The sequence below is a fragment of the Aptenodytes forsteri genome, unplaced genomic scaffold, assembly GCF_000699145.1.
Source record: "Aptenodytes forsteri isolate BGI_AS27 unplaced genomic scaffold, ASM69914v1 Scaffold236, whole genome shotgun sequence".
Taxonomy (NCBI): Eukaryota; Metazoa; Chordata; class Aves; order Sphenisciformes; family Spheniscidae; genus Aptenodytes; species Aptenodytes forsteri.
The window spans coordinates 1,608,076-1,620,289 of NW_008794456.1; the positions used below are offsets into that span (position 1 = coordinate 1,608,076).

At 52.6% G+C, this 12,214-nt stretch overlaps 1 protein-coding gene across 1 annotated transcript in view; it reads right to left on the minus strand.

Moving 5' to 3' along the window:
* Window positions 1–4,465: 4,465 nt before the first annotated feature.
* Window positions 4,466–12,214, minus strand: part of RAB11FIP5 (RAB11 family interacting protein 5) — a 47,523-nt gene continuing 39,774 nt past the window's right edge. The window contains exons 5-6 of the mRNA XM_009290715.1: window positions 9,953–10,142; window positions 4,466–8,858 (exon numbers count right to left, since the gene is read on the minus strand). Of these exons, the coding sequence (XP_009288990.1) occupies window positions 8,649–8,858; window positions 9,953–10,142 (400 nt within the window). The 3' untranslated portion in view covers window positions 4,466–8,648. The remainder of the gene's footprint in view (window positions 8,859–9,952; window positions 10,143–12,214) is intronic.

Here is a 12,214-nt window from a genome sequence, read left to right on the forward strand (position 1 = left end):
CCCCCCCCGGCCAGCCAATGGGGAGGGCGCGGCGGCGCGGGGCGGCATGGGAAACGGAGTCCGCAGCGGGGCGGGGCCCGCGGCACGACGGGAAATGTGGTTTGGCGGGAACCTGAGGGGAGCCCCGGGGGGCAGCAGGGAGAGGGGGCTCTCCTCCGGGCGGGGGGGGGAGTTGCCCCCATGGCGGCGGGGCTGAGCCCCGGGCTGGCTCCCTCTGCCCAGGCTGCCGCCACTTGAGGGGAGCGTGAGGCCCCGAGGGAGCGGCCAAAGGGTTTGGGTAGAGCGGGGCCTCCCAACTGCTCCCGCCCAGGGTAGCCCTGCGCGGCGTCAGGGCTCTGCGAGGGCCACGCACCGCATGCGAGAGTCTTTCCCCTGCCTCTGGTGCCACGTCTCCCTGTCTGTTCTCCTTTTTGTGAAATAACGGTTGAATTGAGCAACTAACGGAGACGTCTGAGGCAACCGTCGGCGCCCGGACGAGAGAGCTCCGTTCTTCCTGTCCTAAAAGCACATGCACCTCGTGGCGCACGTTTCTGACCGCTTCACGAGGGACTCGCTCCAAAATGTTCTTCCTTTTTTGAACGCGAACGCCGTTTTCTCAGTGACACCGACACGGCAGCCAGAATACGGGTGGTGATAGAGGGTGCGCAGGAACGTGACGGGGAAGGCAGGCGTTTGCCTTAATTCTGAAATTGTTTGAGCAAATAATAACACACAGAGAGGTGAAAGCCCAACAGCTTCTGAAAAAACCCTCAAATTTCATCATTTCCTTGTGGAAATACATATTCTTACTTTGATGGGAGCCTAACAATTGCTATTGACCTTTAAAATACGTGATTAAAAATACAGAACAGGAAACCTGGAAATAATAAGTTTACTTTGATGCAGACTTATTTGTCCGCTGCCTCAGTGTTACGATTTGTGGAGATAAAGGCGAGGTCGCGCAGGGCTGGGGGCAGAAGGGGTGCCTACGAAGCGATCTCCAGAATCCTCTTCCCTAGATTAGTGGAATAAGAAGTGTCTGGCCCTTCAAATGCCGGTGAAATTGTTCGGAGGATTAGGATCAATTCTCGGAGGAAGAGCAAAGGGCCAGCAAATAGACTGGAGATGGGGATGAAGCAGGAAGGCAGTCAGGGTCTAAGAGGAAGGCTTGGCACAGCAGAAGTAAAGGCAACATTACAGAGCAGGTCAGAAACAGATTTTCCATCTAAGGAGGAATTAAACAATATACCTGAAAAAAAAAAAAAATCCCTTATTTTTTGCTATACAGGGAAAAATATGAACATCACGGTGTTTTGCTGTGGGGATGCTGCTGTTCTGCTTCATGGATGTGGTGCTGATTTTTCTTCCGCTCTCTTTCCATCTGCAAAACCAATTTCTGCTTTTAGGCTAATTCACCACTGACCCCCTTCACTGAATCGCAAATCTCCTGCAGTTTCGGGTAGAAAAGGGGCAGAGAAGGGGCCCGGCGCAGAGCCTGCCGCAAGTACAATACCTCTGGTCGTGTCCAGAGCACTTATCCCACCGCAGCTGGCCGTTCGGTGGGTGAGAGGCTCCGTGAGCCGTCACCCGGGCAGGGAGCTTGTGCCGTCCCCCGCGTCTTGTGCTGTCTTGCCGTCACTCTGCCTGGCCTCAGACCGCCCGCTGCCTTACAGCCTCAGCCCCTTGGCCGCGTTTTCTTGAAGGGAAGCCCCGTGGCATCACTCGGGTTATGTGGGAAGAGGTGAACCGTGCTTTACCGGAGCTTTAACCTGCCGTGGGAGCAGACGCTGTAACACACAGCCCGAAACAGCATGCTAAGCGCACGTATGTACCCCTCGCGCCGGCACGAGGAAGGAGCTTCTACCAGAACAGAAAAGTGACTTTTTCTCATTTCTTGTTCCTTTTCCCTTAGAGATACTGTTAAAATCAAGTTGTTCCTGCGCTGCACCAACCTGCTCCCTCAGGGTTACAGGCTGCTGGCAGCCAGCATCGCCTCTCCTTTTGCCCTCTCCCTGCCTTCTTGCGTGCAAGCATGAAAACGCGACTCTCCCCAGGAACGGGTAGATGATGAGCAAAGATCTGGTCCAACAACAAATCCTGCTTACTGCAGCGTACCCACTGCTGTCCTTGCACCGCGTCCTCAGAGTTAATGGCTTGCTTACTTTAATTAAACCCGTCTGCAGTGCAGACTGGGGAGCACTTGCTGCCTGCTGGCCCAGCTGTGTGACCAGGGCAGGGTTTCACGTGGCTTAAACCTCCTTTTGACCCCCCCAGCACAGCCACAGCGCTCGCAGCTACATTTTACCGCTGCCCTTCTTATCCCTCCGCTTGTCGTACGATGTCGATCTTTATCCTGAAGAACAGCACGTCATTCGGGTTTGCTTTCCTCTAGGCAGGGTCTAACACCGCTTGGAGCCCTAACACTTGTCTTAAAAGGAAAAATAAAATCATTTTGCTGTGACTAATGCTTTACAAGGCAACTCTTCCTTTTCTAAAGGTTTCATCCTGTACTTCACAACGCAGCAAAATCTCTCCAATAAATATGGATGATAACCCAAATCTCTCTGTCTCTACACAAGGGAAATCCCCCTCCCTCCCATTACAGCTAGAGCCAGATAATTGATACAATCCCTAATGTTGACACACTAAATGTTTTGTAACAACAGAGGGGAGAGAATCTGTTTATCTAAAACCACATTTGGAGTGACATAAGACTATCACTTCTTTGGTTAAATACCAGAAAGAATATCAATTCTTTGGCTGATATCAGTCTAACCAGATCCATTTAGACTGACAACTCGCATTTCCCTGGTTTGGGGAAGAAGGAGGGGGGGGTTTGCTTCCCCAGATCGACGACTGTTAAGTCAACACTGACATTTCTTTCCATTGGGGGGGGGGAGGAACAAGCACCCCAGACATCGAGCAAACTCCTCTAGAAACCGAGGGAGATTTGGGGGTCTCAGACGGCCACCCCACACGTGACAGCTGGCTGCGGGGCTGGGCCGCCTGCTGGCTCAGGGAGAAAGTCACAGGAACATTTCTTGTCGGCTTCCATCTGTAAAGCCAGATTTTAAGAAAACTTGCGGCGGGCAGCAAAACTCAGGCTTCGAACAACAAACCCAGCCAGTTCTTCCTGCAGGGACGGGAATTACTTGCATCAGTCCCGAGCCTGTGCTTAAGCTTTCAAGCAGGCAGAGACACCCGATATAATCACGTACGGCAGTTTTAGCAGGACTAAGGTCTTAAAATCCTTCTCTTTTTTTTTTTCCTGACTTGATGGATTCTGTTTCCCCCAGCCTCCCAATGACTGCTGCTCCGCTCTATCCCCTGTGCCTCTGCAGCCAGGGGAAGCCCACGCTAGCCCAGTCATTTCAGGCTGTCTTTTCTTAGGATAGTCTTTCAGAGGGTCACACAGTTCAGCACCCTGATCCTGCGAAGCGGCGTGCCTAACATTTCCCCCCCCAGCCCATCCAGGCTTTCAGGGCTAACATGATCCCCCCAGACAGGTCCTGAGCTCGATAACGGCCTGCGATCCAGCTGGACGAAAAATAAACCAGGATTAGAGCTGACGAAACTCTTCTGTTGGAGCAGCAAAGTCATTTCCCGAAGCTTAAAGGGAGTTAATTTTTTTGACGGAAAAGGCACGAATGAAGAAAGCAGCGGGCCTTGAGAAGGAAAACAGCTGAGTGGTAAAACAGGTGGGTGGGATTAGGGCAGAGGAGCTGGAGGCGAAGGTCTCGGCTGGGGATCAGTCCTGTGCCAAGCAAGGTCTGCTGCACGGCGGGGGAGAAACGCAAGTGCTTTATGCCCACGAAGAGCGGGTAGAAGCTGCTCGTTCCTGTGAGCAGCGGTGCCGAGGAAGCCGGGTTTCCTCACCAGGCACCCTGAGGCTGAACTCCCCCCTGCGTCTACCACGCAGCACGAGCTCTCCTTTCTTCTTCCTCCAGCACACTGCAGTGGGGTCTCTCTCCTCTACTCAGCTGCTGATTTTCCACAAATCCTCAGGAATGCAGTAATAACCTTTACCCTCTGGCTACGCAGGGGCAAAGTCAACAGTGAGCAGTAAGGGAGCTGCAGGCAGATCCGATCCCCCAGGGCAGCGTGGCCACCCGAGCCAAGCTCCTGCGGTCGCTCAGCACGCAACACGACTGTAAGGCACACGCAAAGAAAGCCAAGAGGAGCTTACACCCCCTCAGGTGCACCGATCAACTGAGGCAGGGGCAATATTCGGAGAGGAACTCAAGGTAACCCTGCAGCACCACCACCCCCCCGCAGCCACCGCGGCGGCGGGTGCTTGGGGACTGTTAACGACGCTGGAAAAGCTGCCGGAGAAGTTGGACACCGTCATCCCACTTCAGAAAATAAACAGATAAATGTCACTCACTGTCCAAGCGCTATCAGCACAGACGCTGTTGTCAATAAATCAGAAGTATCTAGGAACAGCTTGAACAACTTTTATTTTTTTTTTAAAGTGCTTAAAACGTAAATAACAAGCTCTTTATAAACATTAGTTGCAACTATTAAAACACGAAACACACAGAACCCACTTCCTGCGAACGTGAAGTACAGGGAAATCAACAACTCCGAAAACCCTGACGCTTCTCTCTCCCGTTTTGGGATGTTTTTCCACCCCACGTTTATAACACGAAACACACGGCGGTTTCTTCACAGACAAGTCATAAGGCTGAGTCTACGTGACACTTCAGTATCCGCATCCCTTCAGGTTTAGTTCCAGTTTAAGGATATACCTTGGCGGTTCTTCTGGCCCATGACTCTGGGCCAGAAGGGCCAGTCAAGGCAAAAATAAATCACTTGGCCAGAGTTCTTAAAAAGCAAGAAACCCAGTTGTGGGCTGACAACAAAAGCAGAGCACAGCTGTGAGGAACAGCACCCTGCGGAAGACCTTGTGAAACAGCTCGAGCACTGAAAGAGAAAGACAAGACCAGGAGGCAAAAGAAAAATCCAGAGTAATTGTTATGGCCGTGTTTAAAACGGAACCAGTGAAAAGCTGCTGCTGGCCCATCAAAACCCTTTCGTCTGCTTGGTTCAGCAAAGAGCGACAGACCTCGGAGTGTTACCCTGCACACTGACCAGAAGTGCTGCTCGCCTCCCTATTTTTGCAAATAAATCGCTAAATATGGAGATTCGGGACATGAGCAACTTGAGAACGTTTCCCCCGCTTCTTTTTCTCATCCCCCCCTCTACGAGAAAACATCTAGGTCCTCAAAACCATTTCCCATTGGTAACTTAGAGGTTTTAACAAAAAAATTATGCAGACTCCGGCTTCAGTGCTGTTGTGTGGCGTAGCGAAACTTGCTTGCTCTTATTCAGAGAATAAAAACTGTGTGGTGGGGGAAAAAACCCCACACTTGCAGGACAGCGGGGTGGAGAAACAGAGAACGAAGACAGAAGCATCTTTAAGATGCCTTTTCCTAAGCACAAGTCGTCATTTGTAGAGAGCTCTGGACTTCTGAACGCTCGAGGACAGACACGAAACATCAGGGCAGCCTTGGCTGTCCTCACCGCTTGTTTTTTTTCCATAGCCCCCCGTCTCATGTGCGATGCCAAGGTACCCGTGCCGTACCCCTGCCTCAGCCTTTGGAGATGCTCTGCTATCGCAAAGTCAAGGCGAGAACATTTTAGCCCTGCTTGCTCCAGCCTCCTCCGAGACGGCACGGGCTCCTGCGGTGGAAGGCATTTCGGGGACTGTGGTGCGCCGCTGCAACGGAGGCAGGACACGGGAGGAAGCACGTATTGCTGAAAAGGCCGTACACCCGATACAGCCTGCTGTAGCTCTGAGATTAACTTGAATATATAAAGTGCAAAACATTCAAGCTTTGGAGAGAAAAAAAAGGCAGAGCTGACTAAGGCAGAGGGGGGATTAGGGAGGCGGTGAAACGCGATGGAAGGGAGGGGGAGAAGGCAGGGAGGAGGTGCAGCAAGATCCTTATAAACATTGGCACTTGTGTGTGGGGAGCACCTACGACGCCGATCGGTGACGGGGGAGAAGTCCCAGGAAGCAGCTATTTTTCAGGGAGCGGAGAGCCAGCGTGAGCCACTGGCCTTCGTGTGAGATTTCAGCTCTACGCCTCCCCCTTACTAATGCCCGCTTGACATAAGCCTTCACCGCTCAGCATCCCCACCGGTCAGCAGGGCTGCCCCTTCTCCCGGCCCTCCTGCCCGCGCCACGCCGCTCTTCTGACGCTGGACTGCTTTCTGGCTGTCCACAACTCCTCCCTGCCTGCTTTCAGATAAAAGGGAGGGCTTCTCCACGAGAGATATCCACCCAGAAAAGGAACGCTGCTCTCAGGCCATAGGATCTTTTGATTATACAGGCAGAGAGATGTTTCTGGTACTGTTCTATAAGGAGAGAGAAACACCTTCCCTCAGACCCTCACATTGTACACCAGAAACAAAGTCCCTGCACCTGAGACACACAGAGGGAGGAGGAACATGAAGACGCAAGTAGAGAAGTGCGAAACCCCAGATTACTTCCTACGAGGGGCGAAGGCAGGTAGGAACTAAAGGCTCGTAGCCAGTATCTTCCCAGGTGACAAATCCTCCTTCTCCTGTGATGGTCTACAGGCTAGATATGACCAAACGTTGTCAGTGACAGCAACGCCAAATCTCCTCTTCACCTGATACCTCTTACTCTGACAGCCTACTTTCTCCAACCTCAGACTTCGAGCATGACCCAATATTGTCTTTATCCGGCCATATTTTGTCTTGGAACATTTGGCCTGCTCTTCCTCCAGTGTCATCTCTTAATATCTCTGCCTCCCGTGTCACGTGAGCTGCCCGTGCAGCACTCCTGCCAAAGACCAAAAGCAACCTGCACACACGGGGATGGGAAGGCTCTGCTGTCTGCGTTTAAAAATAACCCTAGTTCAGATTAGCAGGCAAACGGAAGAGAAAGCTGCCCAAGATGGGCTGCGCTGAACTGAGAATTGGATTTCAGAGCCTTTTTTGGTAGGAAACTGCTATCATCCTATTGCAAAAGGCACGATTTTTCAAAGTCATGGTATACAATACGAAGGTTTTAAAAGAATCCAGTAACTTTGGGAGATGTACAGGAGAGAGAAGATGCCTTACATGTCAAGACAGCTCAAGTCCCACGCCAACCGACCCTCCGCCCGCACGGGCACCTTCTCTAGTCAAAATCCTGGCAGAACGAGAGGGAGCAACATCCTTTCTGTATCCTTCCACAGCATCTCCAAATCAAAAGCTGCGCTGTACTCCGGTGTGGCCAGGAGCATCGCTCACCAGCCTCAGGCTAACACTATCCACGGTTGTTAAACCGCATAAATCAGAGGCCTTTGGACGGTCACTCAACAGTTAGCAGCAAGAAGCATTCAACTCCCGAGAGAGGTGGCCTACAATGCCTAAGGGTGGGCCCAAGCCGCCAGAGAGCTGACGCTGGCATGTGTATGTGATACGATTCAAGCGGTGTTTGGCACTAATACTGGCTTGAAGGGGGTCTACGACGATTACTGAATTGCTAGCTTTGACAGAGAGTGTTTGACAGCTGCCTGACCTAGCAGGATGTCATGCATAGAGGTGGCCAGGCGGTCAGACCTCCTTCTCTGCACACGAGCTTCGGTCCCAATGGCATTTTCCTGTTGCATTGAGAAAGATGACAGAAAGTCAATGGTGGGGGGGACAGCCAGTGGAAAGCAATTCCTGTGGACGCAGGAAAGAGGGAGTGTAATACTGAGTAGAAAATTCAGCTGTGGTTTATACATACAGGAGTCCCCCCCAGGGCACACTGGTGCCAGCCAGCCCGGTGACAGGTTGGGTGGCGTGCGAGAAGGTCTCCTGCAGTACTGATGGTGCACAAACCATCACTGGCCCTTCTCCCGTATTGCAAGTTCAGTTTTGAGCTGGGTAACTGAGGCAGCATCGAGACTATGCATGCACACAGCGAAGGAATCGGCACCGCTCACAATCAGGCAGTGACGTCGGCTTGAGTCCTTTACGGCCTCCGACCCCGGCGCTGTCGCTTTGTGTAGCATCTCCCATACGGTCAGATACTGGCACAACTTGGAGCTGGCTCTTCAGACGAAGACTCTTCATTTGGGGGTACAACATATGGGGCAGGAAGGGAAAGAGGCATCCAACAGTAGCCCCTTCCCCTAGCTGCCCTGCCGAGCAGGCTCAGGGGACAGTAACTCGGTGGTAGACCCGTACTGAGTTTAAGCATCACCGATGTCATCAACCAATTTAACATCATCCATCAGCCAGGGTACACCACTTCAGAGAAAAGAGATGTGGAGCGTGGGCAGAAGAGCAGCAGTAGCAGGATGAAGCCATGGGCGAGGAGGTTGGTTTCCAGCTCTCAAATGTCCATGGACCACTTAAAGCATTGGCAGGATGAGTGCCTGAGAAGAGGCCACTTGGTCACAACAACAGGAACCTAAGAAGGCCTCTGCCTCGTGTGGAAGGCTCTGCTCCTCCCCACAGGGTGGATGACAACCCGCCACCCTATAGTTCCCTGGAGCCAGAGCTGGGATAAGCTTGGGCTGGGAAGGAGCAGATAACCTTTCCTGCTAAACTCTGCGAACAGAAGCCACTGGAGCCCTCTTGTAAGAGCAGGGGGGAGTGCAGGGATGTTTGCAGCCTGTTTATTGGAGAAGTGCTCTAGGCAAGTGATGCTGGTCTCTGGAGAGAGGTTACTTGGTCTTGCTTTCCCCCAGCGGGATCTGGAGGAGCGTGGGAGACTGTTCCATGATGCGCACCAGCAGCTGGTCAATGTAGTTCTCCAGTTCATGGATGTGCTCCTCCTTCTTGCTCAGCTCCTTCTCTCTCTGCAGCAGGAGCTGGATGAGTTCATCGTGGGTCAAGTGATAATACTTAGCTGACTGGTCCAGTACGGTGGGATCCTGTGGTAGAAACCAAGAGGAACATTCAGTGAGTCAAATGAAAACCACTGCTCCCTTTAGTGTTTGCAAGATGCAGCAACAACCAAAGCAATCAATGTTTTCTCTGTCTGCCTTCTTTCCAAATCTGACCTGATGGGCTGGAGACATTGTGCAGCTATCATGTTGTGTCTTTACAAAGCAGCTTTCCCACGTGCCATGCAGTCGCCCAAAAATACTGGAGACAGAACAACTGCCCAGACATCCAGGCCAATGCAGCCCTCTCCATACGGCTCGAGGTGACTGCTAAGCACTTCCACCGGCTGAGTGAATCATTTAACAGGGTTTCCCCAAAGACTGTGTCAAACCTCTTTCCCCCAACAGTTAGAAGCTAAGGGCGTAGGCACAATGGAGCCCATTAGCCTGGCATAATGAGGCCTGGCATTAGCTACTCCCCCTCTCTGGGGCTTCCCAGTCCTCCAGCAGCAGGCCTGGATGATGGCAGGAGAAGAGAATTAAGAGCCAAAAGACCCCTCAGGAGCTCCCAGAGGACGAGGTGAACCCCAGCAGCAGCATTTTACATGTCAAGTTGGGGAGGCAAACAGAGCAGCAGGGAAGGAGAAGGCAACCCCGTAAGACTGTGCCCTCAGACACATCACACAGGTATTCCGCTTGCCTCAACATGCCAGCATTTAAAATACAGCCAGGCAAGCAACATTTGAGCAAGGCTCCAGGAAGCACCTTCCCTCTGCCTCTGTCAGCAGAAAAAAACCCTTCAGGCCTTCAATCAGGCAGCTATCACATCCTCCATCTTTCATGTCTTGCAGATAACCAGGCATTCGCTCACACACTGTACAATAAAAATCCCAAACCGAAGCAAGCAGTGGGAGAAGAACGATGGGGTGAGAAGGTCCAGAGGCCAGGTCATGGAGGGAAGCCAGTGGGAGGCTGGGCAACCAGGAGCAAGGATATCAGGGTTAATACACATGGTTCCGCTCACACTGTGGCAGGACGCCGTTCTACCTCCTCCAACACCAGTTTTCTACACCTCTGTCTCCAAATATAGAACATCTCAAGCAGGTGGGAACGCAGCTCTCACCTCAGTAGCAGGTTCCTACCTTTAACTTCTTTGAGTCTGTTTTCTCCAGGTGAGAGGATGGGGCCACAGGCTGGACGCTGCTCGTGGTGACTGTCTTCAGCTTCTCTAGGCCGTTGCTCAGAGCGGTCGTCAGGCTGGACCTGTGCTGCTGCTTCTTCTCGCTGGAGACCTCTTGCACCGCAGTGCTGATGGGTTTCACTGGGTGAGGACTAAGGAGAACAAGGAGGTTGGACAGTTAACACCCTGCCAAGCTGGGGAGTGACGCGGCTGGCTCTCCCTATGGTTTTTATGGGGATGGGACCCACTTATCAAATTTAGTCAGCTCCACACAGCTAAATCCTCTGTGCCTGTGTTGCTCAAAGCTCACCTGCTCCAAGAAGAGAGAGGAGAGCCAGCGTCCTGCAGAGTAGGCAGCCCACAGCGCTTTCCAGCACTGTTTCCACCCAGAGACGAGATAAGGAGCCCCAGGACACGTGTTCGGCCGAGATACAGAACAGGTCCCCGGTGCCCACACCTATGCAGCTCAGTCCACACTGAGAGGGCTGTGGGTCGAAGCTCCCGGCTGCCAGGTGTTGGCACAGCTGGGGGAAATTTAACCCGGGTCCAATGTAATTGGGGTCGCTACATCCACTGCCCGGAGGGGCATATTGCTGCCCAGGAGCCCCCAGATTAGTGTCTGGGGTTACCACTGACGCTTCAGGGATGCTCCTGGCCCACTGTGCATCAGTTCCTGCACTGCCTCAGCCCAAGAGCTGGGCTCCACCTGCCTGGAAGACACCACAGAGTTTGTGCCCCTCCACTAGCCAAAAGGGAAGGCGAGGAGATGGTATCTGAATGCACCTTCTCTGTCACTTAAGGAGGAATTACATTTTCATTTATTTTTGCCTCACTCTCCACCCGAAAGATTGTTTCTGGGCTTAAACAAAGTGAGTTTGCTTTTCAGCGTGATGGAAAGAGAAGTGACCTGATGCTACCTTCCTGCAAGGAACAGGCAGACCTGTGCACCATACTCGGGATGCAAAGATCGTAAAATCTACTCAGGAGCTCTGCAAAGCCTCTGCACTCATCAGATGCAGCAGCCACCCTGCAAAGGGTGATAATCCCAACTGCTGTGCGTCCAAACGACACTGCAGGGGAAGGGGCACACCTTGCTCACAGGAGCTCTCAAGCAAGGCAGGCAAGCGCAGTCTCTCTTTACAAATGGGGACCTCAGGGTGTTGGTAGGACGGGTTGTGAGAGGAGGAATAACACCCACAGTCACCGTGTGAGCTGTTAGCCGGGCTGCGACAGACCCCTCTCAAGTCCAGCTCGTGCTGTAACCGCTCGACTGTGCTTTACTTCCGTTTCGAAAGCAGAGCAGGTGGCTTTCAACCCTGCTCCAGGTCAGAGATGATGGGTGAGGCTGGGACAAAGGTAGCATGACATAAGGCATCAGGTGGATGGCCCAAGTCCTCAAGGCTGGTGTCCTCGTGCCTTGTCAGTGGTGACGGGATCAGGATGTACCAAGCAATCTCCCCGTTGTGCTGACAGGGCACGTCTAGAAGTCCTCTTCAACCACGATGATGCCTCCTGTCATCCATTTGCTAGGAGAGGACAGCAATGGTAGCCACTGACCAGCTCCAACAAGCCAAAGAATCAACAACCCTTGTCAGAGCTGTCCAAGCACGTGGACAGAGGCAAGGGTTCCCGGACAGCTTGAAAGGATGGAGAGGGATCCCACAAATCTGAGTGGGAGTCCACTGACAGCGCCAGGGGTTGGAGAAGTTGCCGTTCTGCACGTCAGCCTCAAGCACTCTCCACCCTGGACTAAACCCTTCACCAGCAGAGCTGCAAACACCATGATGCCACATTACAAGCGATCCAGCAGTTGTCCATTTGTTATGACGTAAGATGGGGTGAGGGTGGACCGGACCAGAGGCCATGCACAGATCCTGAAAAATTGCTCATTCCCAAGTCCTTTAAAAAACAGAAGTAATGACTTTGCTTGCTTGAACTGCTGCTAGCCTCCTTCCTAGCCCCAAATGAGTGGGGTTCACTGCAGGGATATGGGGAAGACAGCTCTACTACCACTGTAGGACTTCTACCGTTCTTCAAAACACAGTGTCTGGGAAGGAGAGCGGCTGGGGAGCCACCAGGACTGCTCATCACAGCCAGATCTGAAGATAAGCAGCCCCAAATGCCACCGTCGCCTCATGCATCCCCACAGCCAGTGCAGAGACTAAGACCAGAGTATGGAACAGAACATTGGAATTGTTGGAGTATTGGAACAGGCTGCCCAGGG